Source organism: Vespa mandarinia, unplaced genomic scaffold (assembly GCF_050613455.1).
Source record: "Vespa mandarinia isolate Hongniang unplaced genomic scaffold, ASM5061345v1 scaffold_57, whole genome shotgun sequence".
NCBI lineage: Eukaryota > Metazoa > Arthropoda > Insecta > Hymenoptera > Vespidae > Vespa > Vespa mandarinia.
The window spans coordinates 156,063-177,725 of NW_028197191.1; the positions used below are offsets into that span (position 1 = coordinate 156,063).

Sequence of the window (21,663 nt, forward strand, 5' to 3'; positions counted from 1 at the left end):
ACACGATATAAATTTCATTATTTCTCAAGTTCCTGTAACCTTATTTTAACAGTTTAAAAGATGGACTGGGTTAAATTAAAATGAAATATTCAATTTCAATTACAAATTATTCAAATATAATAGGAATTATTTGTAAATGAAAATAAGGTAATAATATCTAAAAATTATGAAAATGAAGAAGATGATTGTAATCATAATTAACATGAAAATATATTTATTATCACGATTTTTAAGAAAGATACTTTTTTATACAACTTTGAAATCCAATCCGCATTAAGTACTATACCCTCATTTGAAATAGAATTCGCTTAAATCTACAAATATCAACAGAGTACAGAGTACAAGTTTATTTTCAGGCGCAATTATTAGCATTCATATAAAGAATTATGTAGAGAAGATCTTAATATTATTTACACAATAATAATTAGACTATATTGATATCAATTTCAAACAAAAAAAAAACTTCTCAAAGCTGTATTGTCACTCTCCTTAACGTCAGTTGTTTATTTTACCCATATTCGAACGTTAAAAGTGTCTGAATATCATGACCCAAGTTATCATAAGGAATACACAGACGATAAAAAGTTTTAATGCTTGATGTATCCAGTAAAGTCTTAAAAATTAAAAAGACAAGTATTATTTGAAGGTCATTGTGAATAATAGACGATCAATGAGAAAGAAGATACCTTTGCCATTTCATACGAGCTTGTGGAAGAGTTTCAATGGGATCCTTTAAGATGTACATTCTTATGCCTAGAATGTAATTTTTAAAGTATGTATCCCAAATGAGATCCCTTATATCACAGAAGAAAAATTCGCGATCTTCCGCCGTTAACTTACTTAACAGTTCGTTCCATCTTTTATTATTAAAGTTAAATTTGGTAGTGGCAAAATAATTGAATATGTTCACCAGTGTATAAATTTTTTTATACATTTTGAGTAACCTTAAACATAGTTGTACATTTGTTAAAAATTGTATGATCGTTGAAAAGATAGGTGCCGCATATAAAAATAATTAAAGTTATAATTAAAGAAAAGAAAAATATATGAATATTGGAAACTAAAAGAGTTAATAAGTGTTATAGAAAAAATATAAGTCTGATAGATGATAAGGAAATAAATACAGCAATTGTGCCAAGAAAAGGAACTCAAAGATCGGCTACTAAAAGAAAGGAGATGGGAGATTCAATTTTGTTATCAGAATTTTACGGACTATTACGGAACATGACAGTAACTAAGAACAAGACACCTCGAATTTCTAAAGGCTTTTTGGAAAAGGGGAGATACAATTATGACAAATGGTCTTTCATTCAGTTCGTAAGATGCATGATACTGGCGAAGTATTATATGAATAATGTGATTATCATTATGTACTTAAGAAAAGAAGGTGCTGACAAGGGTATAAATAACCGCATTGTTAGCCTAGATATTCAATCATGTACCATTTTGATACGAATTAATTATAGATTAATGGGAAGACAAGTTTAAACTAAATTGTTTGATGATCAGTTTTTTCTTCGAAAAATTGTCGAAACATGCGAACCATTGCTAACCCTAGACGAGAACTTAGAAAGCTCAACAAGGCCAAACAAACGTTTTAAGGAATTTTTAAATTTGAAATAAGCTGATTAAATCGAATTTTTTGAGAATCTGAGAATGACATCAACCACAGGATGCATCGAACTCGAAAAAAAGATAAGAAAAAATTACCTTGGCTTTTTACCTATACATAACGAAATCGTATCGATTATAATAGCCGGTAGTATATGTAGAAAATACATGAAGGTAAGATAAATTGGTCGATATTTTATATTCCAAAAGCTTATGTACCAAATTGCTTCGTTAGTCGGTAATAATTCAATATTCTTCCTCGACATTTTTATGAATTCCTCATAAGTGATTGGATTATCCATAGATGTGTAATTATAAATAGGAATTTCTTCGATGGATCTGAAAGATTACAGTAAGCGGTAATTTAATTTTTTCTAATCGTCATTTGGTTCGATCGAAAATATTTCGAATAAACGTGATTAATTGACGCTACCTTCGATTATTCGCTATATCCCATGCACTAATGATTAGTGCATTAGTCGTCAGATCTCCGGGAATAATGTTTACAATTAGCGATCCATCGCAAAGATTAGTTCGTATTATTCCCATTGTTACACCTGCTGTAATTCCCACTAACCCGTTTATATTATCGATCCATCCTTGTGCAGGTTCTATGTACGTTGGTAACACTAAGAATATCAAGTTAATTATTATGTATTATTTATTATTTTGTTCTAACAGAGTCACATTATTACCAACCGATTCCTGGACGAAATATTCCAATCGGCATTAAGCCAGCATGTCTTTTTACGATATTCTCGGCGATTGATTTCGTATAAACATATGTATTCGGCCATATTCCAAGTAAGCTAATACCAGTAATAAGATTCAATTTTTAATTGTCGGTTCCGTAACCAGTCGTCTTAATATATTTTTAATATATTCACGACCGGAAATGTAATTACAAAGTGTCATTATAATATCGATAGATGGACAAACGTAACGAAGTTCTAGCGATAATGGCATTGACAAAAATAATGAATAGCCACAAAAAATTGCAAATCTTTGATCTATCAAGTAGATTTTTCAAATGAAGTTATATAACTAAAGAACATTATTATTAAATATTAAATTTAAATTGTTAATTTGTTTCTTCAACTTCTTCTTAACTTTGTTAAATTCTATTGTCAAATATGTTCAACGGTGATATTATTTTTTAATTCAATAATGAATCGTAATTCGTGTTATGATTAGATACAACGTAAAGATAATATTCAAAAAGAATTTGAAAAAATGTTATCGAATTTTACTTTACAGTAAATTCATTATTTTCGTTTCCCAGAAATATAATCAATGAATTTAAATAAAATTTTAAATTTTAATATTTTCAGTAACTTTTCATGAATTATTTAATTTGTTCCCTAATATTTTCACAAAAATTTACTTAAAATAAAAACATTACGAGAAGAAGCAATATTTTTTATAATCTCATACATTTGGATAGTAGAAACTTGCGATATTCTGGAATAGATTTTCGAAGATTGTATACATATGCAACTAATCGTTTGGCTCGACATATGTATGGAAATATAATGGGAGAAAACAGTCGTGAAATCAAGATTCGGTGATAGACTTACTGCGGTGTAATATCATCGAGCAATTTTTCATCCATAGATTCCATCAAAGCGATGAATTTGTCGGCATTCATAGGTGGATCATAAAATTTCTCCTCGATCTGATTTTGAAGACAATTGGCATAAACCGTTGATACATGGACGAAACTCTATAATATAAAAGATAACAAACATTTATTAGAGTCAGATCATTCAATTAAAGATCTACATAATTAATAATATGTGCAGGCTGTCTCAATAACCATGTAACGAAACAATTCCTTGCAAATTTTAATGATGCGAAGAAATAACGGAGAACCTAATTCTTTGCTTCAAAGGAACATACTTTAATCAATTGTTTTTCAGAATCATTTTTTCAAATTTTTGACGTCACAGAAAATTTGTTAAATAGGGATACATACTGACATATGTATTCGAAATGTGATAGATAAGGTCAGGATGAATCCAACGACCTATAATACTGTGACCTTGACACAATTTTGAGTAAAAAGAAAATAATAAAAGTGAATCAATTGATGTAAATAATAAAATAACTATGATGGAAATATTAATTAGGAAAGATTTGCTTGATGTACTCGAAATGATACCCATCAAAAATAAATTTCTCTTAACATTTATTGATTGAAATAATGAGTCCGACCATGTCCGTCATGTTAAATTACATTCGGTATTATCGAGGCGTGCAAGTGTCTTCTAACTGACCAAATTTTATAATAATTTTTTCGCGCAACGACTCGACAAGGTCACAGTATCATAATTTGTTGGTCACCCCTCGATCTCAGCTATCACGCTGCGACGACTACAATTTCTTTAAAAATATACACTCGACATGAATTTGTGCTCACAATTTTATAGCTTTAATAAATTATTTTTCTTAACATTTTTTCTTTTTTTTTGAAAAAATTATCTTTTGCCTGAATTAGCGTATACTTATAAATAATCCTTATCGATTTATTAATTTCGTATGAAACGTTCAATGCTACACTCCTCTACACGAAGCATTTTTTTTCATTGCCTATTTATATGCCGATATATATGAGTATAATAACACTTGTGAATTCTTTGTCAAGGAAGCGTTTTTATTATCCGTATTTGAATTTTACAAATAATAAAATATAAAAGAGATTAGTTGAATAATTTCATCGCGAAACGTCAATTTCCTCGATTGGAAAAATTTCAGTGACTTAGAGAAGGAACTGAGTCACACAATAATGCGTTTCTTTGAAACAAACAATTGATTTCTTCCTCTTATCATAAAAAGTAATCGAAATAGAGATTGATGATAGAGTTATTAGCACTCATACAAAGAATAGAATGCTTACCTTTAGTTTCGACATTTCCTTAGATAAGTGTATCAAATCCTTCAGACTTTGAACATTAATAGCTGCCGCCAATTTAATATTCTCGTTGAACCGCACAGTAGCGGCAACGTTAAAAACAATAGAGACTTCTCGTATGAGTTTAGCTCTATCGGTTGTCGAAATACCGAGATTCGGCAAACTACAGTCACCCTCGATCGCTACTATTCGATTTTGGAATCCTGGCTGCTGCTTTCTCAGCGTGTTAAATAACTGAAAAGTGTGCATTGTTAGGTTTATAAATATTTCCTGACCCACATATACACCTATATATCATTAATAGAGGAATGACTAAAAAGTCGGATCCTATGTCGTATCTTCGACACACTTTGTTAAATAAATGTTGGAAGCATTGAAAAGTGTATATATTAGTGCAGAATAAAGCCATGAATCTATCTAATCACGAATTTATTCTTATTATTATTAAGCATTGATAAGTTACGAGTTGATTTCTATTTTTGTGATTTATGAATTTGTTTCATCTTATATTTTCTTCCCTAGTATTTGATTTCTAAATTTCTAAATTATTCTTTTTTCATTTATAATTTATAGAAATAGACAGCAAATAACTATTTATATATAATTTCGACAGTGTCTTAAAGGTAAATAAAACATCGACATGTTTCGTTAAGAATTCTCTCTCCAAAGAATGAGTATCTTAATGCATTAAAAATCGTTTACCAAATTTTTTTATGCTGTCAAACTATTTTCTATTATTTTTAGATTATAAATAATGTGAGAAACATGAATAGAGAACAATGACGATACGATCGATGAAAAAAAAGAAAGCTGGATTCAAGAAATCTGCTAAAGTACCTAAAATAACTCTGATGCGTTTAACCAATGAAAAATGTTTAGAAAAAATATAGATATATTTATTAGGCTTGTGAAAAGAAAACTAACAATCTTTTAAGATTTAGCCTCATCATACTTAATTGCTTAAATATTCTTATGTTTTCAAATGTGATTATGTTCTTTAACATAATCGAAGTCTATTTTATTTATCAATATTAAATGCATTTTTATTAGACAGTTTTAATGCTTCGAGTCCGTTAACGTAGTCTTATGCCTTGATTATCAGCAAAAAGTGAAATCGCAGTGTTACAACATTTATTTTCAGATTTTGAAAAAATAATCATAGATGTAAAGTTCAATATTTTATCGAATTGCATTATATCGAAAGAACATTATTATTAAAATATTAAATTTTTCTTGGTAAATTTTTTGTTCAATTTCGTTTAATTTGATTTAATTTCGTTATAAAACGTGCACAATTTCTAGTTATTATTTATACAATGTAAAGCTATTAGCTGAAACAAATCTGTAAATATGTTATTTAGTTTTGCCTTAGAAAATTCAGTATATTCGTTTGCTAAATATAAATTTCATCAATATAAGTAACTCTTTCTAAGTTTAATATTTCCTGTAATATTTTATCCAATATTTAACTTCCCGTTTAAATTTTAAGCAAAAATTAATTGAAAGTATGATATCAAGAAGCTACATTTCCTATATGAATACATATTTAAATAACAAATCATTGCGGTATTCAGCTATAGATATTTGCAAATTAAACTTGGTATCCTGCTGTTCATATCGTTTTATACGCTTGATCGTGAATGTATTAATGTACGAGAAGTAGTCTTTTCGACTTTGGAAACCTTTTTCTAAACCAACCTTTTTGATTGTTTTTCATAAATTTGGAAACGTATTTCATTGCAATTTTTTACATGACTTCCATCAAAGTCATTATATAACTAAGTAGAGAATATTTTCCGTCTAACTATTAATTTTAACGTTAATATTAGAAAAGATACAGAAAACAAACAATTGAGTATTTTGCTTTCTATTATGCTTTACTGCTGCCACTTTCTAATATGGTTTAATAGAAAGAAGGAGACTTTTCATAATACTTTATCAATTTTCTTCTTCTTATAAGTATCTATTAAATGTATTAAATATTAAATACTATTCAGTGACGACATATAATCATAGAATTGAATGAAAATCTAATCACAAGATGAAAATAATAATCGATTGTAAATGAAGGACTCACCGAATTTTCGACAATGTCTTCCATTCGTTTAGAAACACTTTTATCTTTTTTCCTACGAATCAAAACGTAAATGCAGTTTATGCCAGGGCATCCTCGTAATAATTTTTCAATCAACATTTTTCCCATAAAACCTGTACCGCCGGTTATAAAAAGACATTGATTTACGTAGAAGGTTTGAATCGTCGTTAATTTGTCGATGTTTTCAATTGAAGATAACGTTTCATTTGGCGAATATTCGTTCGATTTTCCAAGGTCCAAATTCTTTTTCGCTACAGCTGTTTTCTGCTCGTCCGCTTTCATTTGCACATCCATCATTTCTGTTCCTTCAAATCGCTCTGTAAACAAATATATTAACATATATTTTTCGATCGTTCTTTTTCTAATTTTTAGCACGAGTTCTTCCACATTTCTCTTATTAGTAAGCCGATAATTCTATTAAAAAAAAATATTATAATCGAACCTTCGAATAATATTCAAGCATTCTCCAGTCCCACATGATTAACTGATTTTTGTTCATATAATCAAGCTATCACACTATCTTAATTAATACCGATTGAATGAAAAGAGATCATGGCTGTTCTTACATGTATGCTTCTATAATATTCTAGGCCACTAATTCATTTATAATATTTTAAACTGATAAAGGTGTAATTAGAAAATCGTTTGATCTGTAATGAGTTGAAAATAATCAGTGACTCCATATGTGTGTCTACTTATATACATACATATTTTTATATGATCGTCCCGTTATTCAAGTGAGCCAGAATGTAAAATAATTAGCAAACTAGAAAGTATTAAATAAAATCTCGCAATATATCTTCGAGGTGTTTACCTTAATCGTTTGTCTTAATATGTTTTCTTTTCTAACAATGAATAAATAAAAGATATGATTTTCTGTGGTCAGAATTCACCTTGAATTTATTCCATAGATAAATCGACACGTATGGTTTCACCAGGTCAAGCAAAAAATAGATGGGAAATTTGATTTGTATCGCTACTAGAAATTCATTCATAATTAATACATATTTTATTTTGGATTTACGTATAACAACAAAACGAATATGCAAGAATTATATATTTAAATACATTTATACATAAGAAGATTAAAGCAGGAATACAGTTAACACTCAATGTGGTCTAAGAAGATCGCTTAGTCATTTTATGTTAATTACACATACTAATGGGGATTATATCTATGTACACAGCCACTGACAATATACTTGTTAGCGAATATTTTAATAATTTTCAATCTTGGATATTCGTCCCAAGTGCAGACTTACTAATTTCGTGCAATGTAGAAATAATGGAAAAGTGATTTATTTATCATTTATATTTCATTTTATTTATTATTGATGCTATTTCAAATTCTATTCCATAATTGGGATTTATATTGTATCTAATGGTACAAGTACCATTTAATTTATAATTTTTGGAAGCCTTAATATTATATATTAAGATTTCATATTTATTATATTTATTATTAAAAAGAAGGCTTATAATTATAGTAAAAATTGTTTGATCAGAAACAATTTGATTTTCATGTGACAATCGTATTTTTTGACTTCTACATTGTTAAATTTTCTATCGATGGAAAATAGAATTTATGATATTTTTAATGAACATATGAATTTTACTTACTTTCAGAAGTATTTTCCATTACGCAGAACAAGAATTGATTATATTATTCACGAAGTTATCAATATCAGTCATCTATCAACGTTACTCGAATGATGCTTACTTTTTATCCATTCGGAGTTAATAACGATCTTGTGGTCGCTCGATTATACGAAAAAAAATAACGTCATAACATTGTAAAATGCGTAAATAATATTCGATTATAATTTTTTTTTTTAATTGTTTTTTCTAATAAAATCATTAATCAATCATCAATCACACTAATGTGACGTGAATGGAAAAATTCGTTCTAATAAATAGAAAACGAACAATCAAAATGTATCAATCAAATTAATGAAATAAGAAGTTATGAATATCTTCAGGTTTATGTTCATCTATACGTTTGCCGATAGATTTGGAAGAGCAGAAATGATGGGAGTTCTAATAAATACGATTGAAAGAAATGGCTGTTGCGAAAAATGATTTGAACTTTGGCATTTCGACCGAATGTGCGCCAATTAACTTATTGTTAACAATTAAAAGAATTCTTTCAAATTAGCATCCCATACTCCTCACATATTAACACATTTATAAGCGGTGTTTGTCCGTGAGATACTTAACTGTATACCTCATATAATTTTCCGAAGTCTATAACTAAGTACTGAAAGATTCAACTATTTTAAGGTGCATGAATATAACAAAAATTATTGATTATATTGCTAATATCATACTTATAATTATTTGGCGTTTAAAAAAGGGCTGACATGATCAAAATAAAAAGTTCTTATGTCAATTAAAGAAAAGAATTTATGAATATAAATAAATTGAAAGAAGTCGGAATTGCGTATCGATTAGCACTTATTTGATTGATGTACCAATTCTCGAGATGATTTTTGCAGCAGCTATTTCTTAATTCTTCGTGGACTTTTATTGGTACTACCATCATATGGATCTCTAAACGTATAAAAAGTAATTAATAAGATGAAATAGAATTGTAACTAAATGCAAAAAGACTCGTTAATTTAGTAAGAGATATATAAAATTAAGTTTTTTTAAAACTTTTCAAAACTTTTATGCGTAAAATAAGAAATACAAATAATAAATAATAATAATAAATTCAAAATATATATATATATATTTTGTTATATTTATAAATGTATATAATTATAAAAAATATAATAAAATGTTCAGTAATCCTGAACTTGCTCTGATAAAAATACCTGGACTTTTGTCAAAAGAGTGACGTTACTTTAATCATAAAAATAACATTTTCTGTCCCCCATCTTTCTCAATCTAAGATGGGGAAGTTTTAGTTGATCTTCTGTGATTGAGCGAATGTGTATTAGTCAAAGTAAACCTAGAGAATATGTTCGAGACGAATTATCAATTTTATTTAGAGTGATATTATCTAACTCAATAGAACTTTCAGTAAGATTGAAAGTTTCATCTTCTTTTTTCTTTTGACATTATTTGTTGCATTCTTTTTTGCCTTTTTATATTTTATAAATAAATTCTACATTAAATATCATAAAAATTTTTAAATTAATTTTTTACATTAATGTAATTATTAGCTCGAAGTTGAATAAGAAACATTCTTATGCTGCTATAATATGCTTACTGGCTTATAAAACAATTAACATTTTTTACTGATCGATTCCTCTTGAAAGTACAGGTCTTACAAAAGTACAAAGTGAAGCCTTCTTTCAGGCGCAATATTTACTATTTATATAAAAATTATATAAAAAAAAATCTTAATCTTATTTATGTTAATATAATTACATATCATAATTTAGTTAATATAATTACATATAATTACATATCATACTATACCAATCATAATGTATATTTAAGACACAATAACAATTTTGGATATAAAGCTAAAATCAAATTAAAAAAATCAAATTAAAAAGTAGATATATAAAAATGAAATTTAAAAATTACGTGATATTGTGAAGAGTTAATTTTTCAGAATTCTTTGTATTTATTCGTTTCAAACCTATGTGATTATGTTGAACTTAACAAATTGAATCTTCGTTAAAAACTAAAGATAGTCATTTAACATTTATATTAAGAATCTGACAAAATTATCGCATATGTTAGTATAACATTTCAATTTTACTTACTAAAAAAGGGTGACTATGTTCTACGACAATATATTATTTACGTCTTCAATCATAATTTACATAATTTTCAATCTAATTGTTTTGCAGTATTAGAACTTTTCAAAAGAAGGATATCAGATAATAATGAATAATATTGAATAAGCAGAATATTATATATTATATAAAATAATAATTATTAATATATATGTATAATATATATATATATATATATATATATATATATATATACATTTAAAATACCCACAATTATGTTAAACGGTCAATATTAATTATTTATGTATTAAAATTATATATATATATTAGAAATATTACAAAATAGATAAGCCATAATTGCTATTTCAAGGATTAAATGTTCTAACATTTAATATTAATAGGTAAAAGTGTCGAAATATTATTAAAAGGAATTAAAAAGTTTATTTTTATTTACTTTTAAATTAAAATTCTGAGTTTAACATCGAACTTTTATAATAGTTTGCCATAAAACACTATGATGTTGCGTAAACACGCGTTAGTGTCGTGTCATGTCTCATATATAAGTATATCAAGGATTAATCAACTTTCATATTATACAATGCTGATGCAAACTTGACACAGTCTTTTCCTGAGATCAGATTTGATTTAAAATTACTTAAAAATATTCAGAAAAACTTTTATCCTATAATAGTAAACCTAAAAAAAATATTATTAATCTATAATGATATATAATTACGTGTAATAATGTACGAAGTACACTTGCTATGTAAAATGCATTATTTGCTTTAATTTAATATAAAAAACATAATATATAGTTTCCTTATTAAGAATATTAAGTAATTGAAAATTAAAAAAAAAATTAAATAATTAAGATTTGTTATTACTTTTTCAAACTAATTATGTAAATATTATAATTCTTAACGAATATCAATAAATATGAATATTTTATTTTATATACAATAACGATTATAGAAATTAACTAATCTTATAAAATAATAAATCAAAAACCGTAAGAATCTATTAACTTAAAAAATAAATTATCGTAAAATAAAAATAATTTACTAACATCGTTCTTATATAATTAGCACATTCTGGTGTGATCGTTGTAAACTATTTCATTAAAAATAAATAATTAAGCTTAACACCACTAAATGATCAACATTTCTATTGCCTCTGAATAATAAATAATGTTACTATACCAATTTTTTTTATATTTTGTTTCATGAAGTTAATCAATCTAGCGAATGAAATTGGTCTGTACCTAAATCAAATAACTCGACAAAATTCGCCCACTCATTTTCAATTAAATTTATCACCTAAGTTTTATTTACCTCTCATAATCCATTTCACTATTGTTCTTCTGTAAATTATTTATCGAAATGTCTGAATGTTTACTTAAGTCGATTTGAAATTTACTGAAGCAAATTATTATTTGCATAATCTCGTGCCGCTTGATCATATTGAACAAAAATAAATCAAGAAGAGCAGGAAGAATTATAAATTCTAAAAAAAAAATAATTAATACATCACGACCGAGTCATATGCTTTACGTGTGAATTATAATTCATGTTTTTGCTCGCAAAAATCTCGGCGTTGAAAGCTGAGTGATCTCTTATTTGAATAATATTCCCATAAATCCATTTTAGAGTCCGTCGGCAATGAAAAATAATCATTTCGATGGAAACATTTACATTCGTATACTTATACCTATTCCTAGAACTGAACATATATCTATATTTATCTCGCACAGACAATATATTAGCTTGTTTATTTACTTGCACTAAGTTCAATAACAACTACAGCTTGGAATATAATTGATCTACACATGTAAAAGTTGCTAATGAATATTTATGTTTTTCGTAATCAATGTCAAAGGAGGCAAAAAAAGCAAAATTATCCGGAATAGCGAATATTGTATAACTCAAAAGCAATATTAGATATTCTATCACAGATGAGAATTTATCCAAATTAACAAGTTCTTTTACGATACTATTCATTATTCAAAAATGTATAATGAATCAAAAATGTACAATAAAGTACAATAAAGGCATTGTACTTTACTTACTGGATCCAATGCCGCACATATGGCGGCAAGGACCGATTTATTATTTCTATTGCTGTGATTGTTATTATATGTACTAGTAATGCGTTAAATATTCTTTGTTAAAAAATGTGTTAAAAATTGTTCATGAGTCTTGTTAAAAATTATCATCCCTACAGCTAAAGATATCAGGATTATGTTATATAAAATATAAGATAGTCGCCTCACCATCATGGTCATCTTATCTAGAATTACTCTATAATTAAATATTTAGTATTTTGTAAACATAAAAGAAAAAAGAAATTGATAAATAATGTTTTGAACTAACATATAAAAGCAATATATTAATTTCTTGAATTAATATGTAGTTAAAATATATACGTCCATGGTGCAGAAAAGTTTTAGAATATCTTTGAATGAGTGCTTTCCAGTTATTTTCCAGGTTGAGAGAGATATCTATACTTGTACTTATATCTATGTCATACGGACATTACCTAAATGAAACATAGGTCAATCTCTCCTCGCGCAAAATTTTCCACAACTGCATAATACGGATGAAAAAAATCGAGCAAAAGAAAAGTGAAAGAACCTTTCACGTACGATGAAGAAAGAAAAAAGAGAAATAAAAAAGTTAATCTATAGGAACACATTTGCAGATCGATCTGGAACAGTAGAAATGATGGAATTACTCTTAGAAGAGGATGGACAAGAAGTAGTCTTTACGGAAAACGACTTCGAGAGATTTTAATCTTTTCAAAAGATACTTCAACTTTGTCTCGCTATTGTGACATCAACAGTTGGGTCTTGAATGGCTGTATAGTAACCGAAGTGTCTGCAGCCTTTCAATTACACGAACCTAATCACACGCCTCTTTTTCGGTCAATCATTTCGGAATCTTACATGGGAGCGAGGCACTTTTTTTCTCTTTTTTCCTCACAATAGGGCAGTCAAACTGCGCCAGGAAAGATTTACTTTAACTTACTTATTCGATGAAACGATGAGAGATGCTCCGAATATCGTTCCTCACGTCTATATTTCTTTCGTGGGTTCCTGACTCTGCTACTTACCCTTGAATTAGTTTCCTCTTGTTGACGATAGCTGAGGAATAATAGGGCGAAGCGATGCTCGGTATTCCGCACCCTTCTCTTCTCTTTTACGAATTGATTTATTTAGTATAAAATCGGCGATGGAAATTTACAATGAATAACAATATAAGTCTTAATATAATATAAGTCTAAAGTATCGTAATTGCTAATTGTAAAGAACTGTGCTTAGCAACTGACTCTAACAAAATGATCTTAACGGTAAACTGCGATGAATTTATATAAATGACTGCGGATGATGAAGTCCTGACGATGAAGTTTTTTCTGCTGCGACCTCGTCTGCATGCACCTCACATACACGTACATACTTGTAAGAATCATTCTCGCGCATTTTCTTATCGTCAATTTCCAATCGATAACATTGCGTTACACTGTTCCTGCATATATTAGGGTGTCCCATAAGTTTCCTTCCTTTTTCTAATATGAAATGAATATACAATGTTTACTGTTTAAGATATTATTTATTTTGTTATATAAGAACCTTTTCGCTCTATTACCTTCTTTCATCCCTCAGGAAGTCTCATTATGCCTTCTTTCCAAAATTGTTGTATTTTGGACAAGAAATAATCCTGCTGGTGCGCTTTTTCGCTGATGGATTTAAAATGCTTATCGCGAAGAGAACTTTTTATGGACAGAAAGAAGTAATAAGCTGATGGACCGAGATCATTGAGAGTATGCAGAATGCAGTAAAACATCCCAATCAAATTGTAAGAGCTTTTCTCTTACCGCTAATGCAATATGTGGTCTTGAGTTGTCATAATGAAAAACAATGCCTCGTCGGTTCATTAATTCTGGTCGTTTTTTTGCTATAGCAGCTTTCAATTGATTTAATTGATAGTAGAATTTATTGTTTCATCTTGAGAAATGAGCTCGTAAAAAATTACACCCTTCCAATCCCGCCAAATGGATAAAAGAACTTTTTTGTGGTGTAGTCCCGGCTTTGTGACAGTTGAAAGTCTATTGTCCTTACACCAAGTGCGTTTTCTATGCACATTTTCATATAAAATCCAACTTTTGTCTCCAGCGACAAGCCTCTTTAGAAACGGATCTTTTACATATCACTGGAGAAGCAAGTCGCATGTAGAGATACGATTCATAAGACTAGCCTCCGTAAGTAAGTGCGGAACCCAAACTTCGCAGCGATTAACATATTCCATCTTGGTTAGGTGATTATGTACTGTAGTTTTGAGAATCCTGTGGCATTCATTATCTCGCGCATACTATATCGCGGATTTTCATCAAGCATGGCCTTGATAAGGCCCGTTTCCATCGTCTTTGGGCGGCCGTTGCGGTCTTCATCTTTCAGATTAAAATATCCTCCTCTAAATTTTTTAAACCAATTGCAAACGGTTGTAATAGATATAGCACCATCCCCGTACACGATACAAATCTCGTCGACAGTATCCTTTACACTATCACCTTTTTTGAAACAATGAAGCATAAGATGCCGTAAATATCGCCTCTCTCTAACTATGTTTAACGCTGTAGATGAAAGTTTTAATAGAGACTGTGGCACAAACGAAACGTACTGTAAAAGAGATTTGGGACGACTGAAACCGATGACATAGACGGCTAATAAGAAATTTTTGGGACACCTAATACTTCCTTGATCAGCTTTATCTGTGCACGCGTGGCTCTTGGGCACTCTCCGCTGCCAAGGGTGGAAGAGGCATGACACATCTGCATATCTGCACGTAATTTTTGTTCTCCTTTGTCTTCTCGTATTTCTTTACTACGTGTCTTATAGATAGTTCTAAATTACATATCAACTACAAGCTGCCGATGGTTATTCTTATGGGAAAGATAGAGGAAAAACAATTGAATAAATGGTATCGCTCTACATGCACACGTACTCGTGCCTATAAGAGTTTCTCTTCTTTGAGGTGCCTTTTATAGTTTCTGGTTGACTAACGCACGAAGACGTGACACTATCAACATTATATTAATTGTATTATCTACTAATGGGTTGTTCGGAAAGTAATTTCTTTTTTGTGAAAATGATAGACAATTCTTGTATAATGAACAAATATTTTATTAAATTATGTATTGGCCATTCTGGTCCAATACCTTTTGTCATCTTTCTGGTAGTAGCATGATTCCATGCTCATCAAATTTTTGGTCTTTGCTGGCAAAAAACTGATCAAGGTGTTTTTTGACCTCCTCATTCGAAGTGAAGGTTTCACCGTCTAAAAAATTTTGTAGCGGCCGGAACAAATAATAATCCGAAGGTGCCAGATCTTGAGAATATGGTAGGTGTGGCATTGTATCCCATTCAAGCTGTAAAAGCTTTTGGCGAGTGACCAAACTTGTATGAGATCTCGCATTATCTTGGTGAAACACTACAACTTTTCTGTTGATTAATTCTGGCCTTTTCTGTTGAAGTGCATCATTCAGTTTGTCCAGCTGATGACAGTAGACTTGCGAATTAATTGTTGTGTTATCCGGTAAAGTCTCAAAAAAAAAGATTCCTTTAAAATCTCACCAAAGGGATAGAATCTCCATTTTTTAATGGATATTGGCTTTGGAAATGCTTTGACCCGGTTCATCTTTTTTGCTCTACGATCATTTGCGTTTGACATTGTTATATACAACTCATTTTTCGTCCCCAGTAATGGTATGCTTCAAAAATGGATCGTTTTCGTGACGTTTGAGAAGCGAATCACAGATGTCAACGCGACGACACAAATTTCTCTGCGTGAGAACATGGGGAACCCATATATCGAGCTTCCAGGTTAAACCCAGGCCTTTCAAGTGGTCATAAACAGTTGAATTTGATAAATTTAACCTCTCACCGATCTCACGTGTTGTTTTTCGCCGGTTTGCATCAACTAATGCCTTTATCGAATCTTTATCAGTTTCAACCGGCTTTCCAGAACGTGGTACATCTTCGACTTCAAAATTACCGGATCGAAATTTTGCAAACCATTTGTGGCACTGGTGTACTGTCAACACATCTTCTCCATACATATCGGTTAATTTCTTTCTGGCTTGAATAGCATTTTTATCTTCCCTATAGTAAAAAAGTAAAATATGACGAAAATGCTGCTTATTGCTCTGCATATTTAAAAGGGCACCAACCAAAAACTACTGCGTAGAATCAATTGGACTTTTTCATACACAAGCCTTGTTATATCAGCTTTCAAAACATATAATGATTACGCGGCTTAAGTGTGAAGTTGGTTGCAAAAAAAACACAATTAAATGTTCTGTCGGGAAGAAACAAAATTACCTTCCGAACAACCCAATATATTCAGGAAACTTGTCACATGTTGTTACAGTTGAGACATAACGCATCAGCTACTGTAACTATTAAAATAATGAATTTTGCTTTAAAATATCATTCTAATAGTAATCTTATAGTTAAATGGTTAATTAATTTTTTTATTAAAAATTTATAACTTTCCACTGGCAGTATGCAACTCAAAAAATTTATTTCACCACAATAAAATTTTGGCCTCCACTGATTTTATCAATGATTTTTCAAAAGCAACTTGTTTCAAACTTCGAATCTATCATTTGTTCAAAATATTCGTTTTAAATTGATAAATAAATTGTTTGGACTTGATAAATGTTAATTCAGTCATTTTGTATACTCCTCAAACTTCCAGCTTCCCTCCTCCGAAATATAACTAAATTTAGTTATATTTATATAATTATACAGATTTGTCAAAGAAAAAAATATAGTAAAAACATATTGCTTCTTAATGCTTAAAAGTCTTATATGATCTTAAAATGTGAAAGAAGAATTATTCGTTTGTATGTACACCGTAAATTAATATACAACGATGGATAATGATACCTACAGTTTGTTATTTGTTATAATTATCTTTTAATTTTTCCGTCAATTTGAAATATTTTCATATAAAGTTTAGAAATGAAATGTTTTGATAGAGTTCACTATATTTGATTATTTTTCGACTATTTAAAAATTTCGATAGGGTCAGTACATGCAGAATTGGAAAGTACTTTCGGGGAAGGAAACTGAGTTTAGTTGATAAAAATAGAAGAAAACATTACCTCTCAATTCTATTTTGCAAAGCAGTCACACGTACTTTATCTACTGTTAGCGGTTGAATGTCCTACATAAGTTCATTTCGATCGTAAATACTTCTCTGTCAAAATCAAAACAGACTTCGGTTTAGACTGTAGCACGCGAATACTTAATTATGCTTTTTCTTATGCCTATAGGAATGTTAAACCAAACTTTTTCTTACTATATTATTCATTTTGGTAAACGTTGGGGACAAAAACTGATTAATAAGCTACTGTTCAATAAAATGTTAATTAGATCACGTGAAGATAGTGACGTAGTTCATGAATACAACAGATCGAAAACAAATGAGACGGCGAGTTGTGAATTAAACATAAAATCGTTGTAACCTCGGATCCAAAAAAATTAGTTTATCATCTTTTCCTCTTAAACTTGTGTTGGTTATATCTCTCTCACTCGTATATAATAACCACTTTCTCGTTGCAGATTGTAATGATTTTGAAAATCATAACTGAAATTACCTATAGTAAATATTACCTATAGTTTTTTTTCTTTTAAATGTATGGAAGAAGAAATTAAAACCTATTAAATTTGATAAATTTTCATCTCTATCGAATATTGCTCCCCAATTTTGTATGTAACATTTGCTCTTCCACATCTTTTTGTTTTTATTTTTCTCTTTACTCTTAAAACTGCAAAATATTCATGTTCATTCGTAAGCTGTACATATGTAGACTTCGCATTTTTAAGTTGCAGTTGTTGATAAAATTCGTACGAGTAGAAAAACAAGTTTATGTAACTTTGTGATATAAATGTATACAATAAATATAGTTGTAGGTATTGTAGAATTAGGAAAATATTCATGTATATATGTATGAGTAATCGAAAAGGTGCTGGGAATGATGTTAGTAAGATAGAGATGTAGAGCTGATATAGATATGGTATAAAATAGACATGTAGATATTAGTGATACAAACGATATATAAGCGAGAGTATATGAGCGATGGAGTTAAGTGACGTGTGAAGATTAAGTGACATTTAGGACTTTGTTTAAACACATAGTTCGTAGATCCGTATCCTAAAAATATACGATAATGGGAAGGAAACAATAACGAGCAAGCGAAAGAAAGAAACGGTAATTAGTATAAGGAATTAGGCATTGTGCGGAGAGATTAGAATAGTACAGAATAGATCAAAATAGAAAATAGAGTAATATACACTGAAAAGTATAAAAGAACAGAGCAAATCAGAACAAAATAGTTAAGTTTCATCGAGTATCGAAGAGAATAGAGGATCTATTTATATCTTTTTTTTTAAATAAATGATTGTTTTTTTTGGCTGAAGCTCATTATCCTACGGTATATAAGTATCGGTTTTAGAATGAATATTTATCGTTGACAAACTACGGCAAGACATAGAAATATCATTTAGACAAGAAACCATTTAGCTTGCAATGTAGAGCCCATTTTTACATTTCAAATTACGGAACTCGAACAAAACAGAGGCACTATAAATTCTTATTTCGTCTTTACTATCTCCATTCTCTCAAGGTCCAATTAAATAAATATATTTCATTAAGAAAATGATATTCAACAAGTTCTTGCTAATATATCGTATAACCTGATTCATAGTAATCTTGTGTATATTATAATAAATTAATCTTTGAGTATTGATGATTATCAAAAAAAAAAATGCTTCGGAATGAATATTTTCCACTATCAATCGACTATGAAAACGGGCATATGGGAATTTTACTCAAGAAAGAGGTCAGTTAGTTAACAATGCAGAATGCGTTTTAGGGCAAAAGATATGAATTATAATTCGAAAGGGAAATAAATGACTTACAATCTTTCCTCCTCATCTTGATTTATCGTTGTTTAATAATATGACGAAACATGAGAGTATGCAAATTATAATCCTGATCGATAAATTACAAGTCGACTTAAGTGAGCAATCGGACATTTCGAATTTTCATTTTGAAAAATACTATGATAGATCATAAGATAAAAGAAAGCTCATGTAATATAAGCGTTGAAGAAAAGCTTATGTAAAAATTCTGAAGAGAAGTTAATCGCATTTTTTTCTACTTTTTACAATGTATACCAATTAAATTTGTATAACATATTATACAATTATGATATTATTATATGTAAATCTATATATATTTTACTTATTTGTAGAAGTAGTTTCCATTCTGCATAATTAAAATTGATGTACTTTCATCGCAATTATAAACGTTTGAAACAAACATTCTTCCCTTATGCTCATGTCTCATACAGATATTGTTATCGAATGTACTCATTGTAGCACCGAACTATAAAGTTTAGTAGAAGTAGGTAGCATTTTCCCCGCAATCACGGAAGGCTTAAACTGTCAGTGTACGCAATATATAACCATCAAAAACTATACATTTAGAAATTAATTTTCAACGTTTCGATTAAATTTTTGGGATTTGAGATCAGTATGGCGAATACATTTCACAAAAAAGTAATGAATTTACCAGTAAAAATGATACGGAATTAATAAGTATTTCGGCAACAAATCTCACCAGTTATGATTCCGAAATACGTATTTATCGAACGAACTTTAAATTATTGTCTTATTCATTTTACTTTAATTTTTACTAAGAAAGAGAAAATGCAGAAAAATACATGGTTTCAGTGAAGTTTGGGAATGAAACTTGTAGTTAAATATTCGGCCATAATAAAAATTAAATATAAAAAAATAAGTATATATTATATGCAATAAATAGCGTAGTATATAAGGAGAAAATTCTAACCCAAATTTCTGTTCGAGATTTCACGAATAAAAACCGTTTAATTTTGATTTATTTTATTCAAGAAATTATTGACATAGGCTAAATTATAATTATTTTTATCCTTCATTCTCTTGCTTATCTTTTCTTCTTTTACGGAGATCCAAACGTTACAAGAAGTCTGGAGATGATAACCCATGTGATGATAAATAAAACACATACAACATATTCTTTTTAAGTGTATACTTAATAAAATTTACTTACTGTCAGAATTATTTTCCATATGGCAGAATTAAAATAGACGGGTTTACAGTAAAGTTATGAACATTCGGAGTAGAAATTTTTTTCTATTCCTTAGGACAGTAGTAGGTGTTGATTGAACGAATCTCACTTTTGCACTGAAATATAAAAACGACCAAAAGTATTTAACCTTTTTCTCCTACCACATTTCATTGATCAATTTTTGATCTTTTTCGACACTCTTGCTATTTTTCCTTATATTCGAATATAATTCGTATCCTGAATAATTCCATTTGCTCATCTACAAAACGATGGAAGAAAAATTCATCCAATATATGCTTGCATTTCTTTTCAGCTAAGTAAGGATGATCATTCAAACCAACATATGGTAATAATAAAACAAGGTAGAATTCAAATATAATGATGTAATGATAAATAAAAAAATAATATAAGCGAAATAGATCCCTATTTGTTTTGTATATTAAACTATGATAATTTTTTTTTTGTATTCACGCATTAAAACTGCAATTATTCAACGTGTACCTATCGTGGACAAAGTATTAGATCATATGAAATTTGTCAAGTTTTCAATTTTTAAATCTTCAATTGGTTTGTTTGTCTATCTTTTTGTTAATGTTAACATTAAAATTAATATTTAGACGGCATATGTTCTCTATTTAGTTATCTAATAATTTGCCTTAATGGAAGTGTTGTAAAAAATTACAATGGAATACATTTTCGAATTTATGAAGAATGATCAAAAGAATAGAAAAAGTGTTCCAAAGCAGGATACATGGCTACTCGTATATTAAAACATTCATGAAATGTGTAAAGCGAGGCGAATAGTTGGATACTACGTCTAATTTCCAAAAGTCTATACTTGAATACCTCAATGTTCTGTTATTTCAATATGTATGAATATTGGAAATATTGTTTCTTGATATAATTTTTACAATCATTTTTTGTCTAAAATTTAAACAAAAAGTATCAAATATAATTGAACAAAATATTACTGGAAATATTAAATTTAGTAAGAATTACTTAAACTGATTAAATATATTTCTTGAAAACGAATATAACGAATTTACGGTATTAACTCACGTAAAACTAAATAACATATTTACAGATTTGTTTTATGTAATAATTTTACGTGGATCAAATAATAATTACAAATTTGGCATATGTTTTATAACAAAATTAAATCAAATTAAACGAAATTGAACG

At 28.9% G+C, this 21,663-nt stretch overlaps 2 protein-coding genes across 4 annotated transcripts in view; both read right to left on the bottom strand.

Annotated features, from left to right (window-relative positions):
* The window catches only part of LOC118450134 (uncharacterized), a 110,422-nt gene that overhangs the window by 82,992 nt on the left and 5,767 nt on the right, over positions 1 to 21,663 (bottom strand). The gene's annotated exons all lie outside the window — the stretch shown is intronic.
* Positions 277 to 13,627, bottom strand: LOC118450111 (fatty acyl-CoA reductase wat-like). Of its 3 annotated transcripts, XM_085664392.1 has the most exons (10): positions 13,333 to 13,627; positions 6,600 to 6,934; positions 4,508 to 4,756; positions 3,189 to 3,334; positions 2,311 to 2,420; positions 2,045 to 2,240; positions 1,711 to 1,950; positions 841 to 944; positions 687 to 753; positions 277 to 613 (listed from the first exon to the last, which is right to left on the bottom strand). In XM_085664392.1, the coding sequence occupies exons 2-10, from the start codon at positions 6,912 to 6,914 to the stop codon at positions 526 to 528; spliced, it is 1,515 nt and encodes a 504-aa protein (XP_085520518.1). In that variant the 5' UTR covers positions 6,915 to 6,934; positions 13,333 to 13,627; the 3' UTR covers positions 277 to 525. The 3 variants fall into 3 exon arrangements, with proteins under 3 accessions (XP_085520518.1, XP_085520517.1, XP_085520516.1); XM_085664391.1 differs by having other exon boundaries at positions 687 to 944; positions 13,418 to 13,627; XM_085664390.1 differs by having other exon boundaries at positions 687 to 944.

Excerpts from the sequence above, each read along its gene's own strand:
- LOC118450111 (XM_085664391.1), bottom strand. The coding sequence starts at position 6,914 with ATGATGGATGTGCAAATGAAAGCGGACGAGCAGAAAACAGCTGTAGCG. Across the intron at positions 3,335-4,507 it reads AGGAAATGTCGAAACTAAAG|AGTTTCGTCCATGTATCAAC; the intron begins GTAAGCATTCTA and ends TTTATATTATAG. Across the intron at positions 614-686 it reads GCTCGTATGAAATGGCAAAG|ACTTTACTGGATACATCAAG; the intron begins GTATCTTCTTTC and ends TTAATTTTTAAG.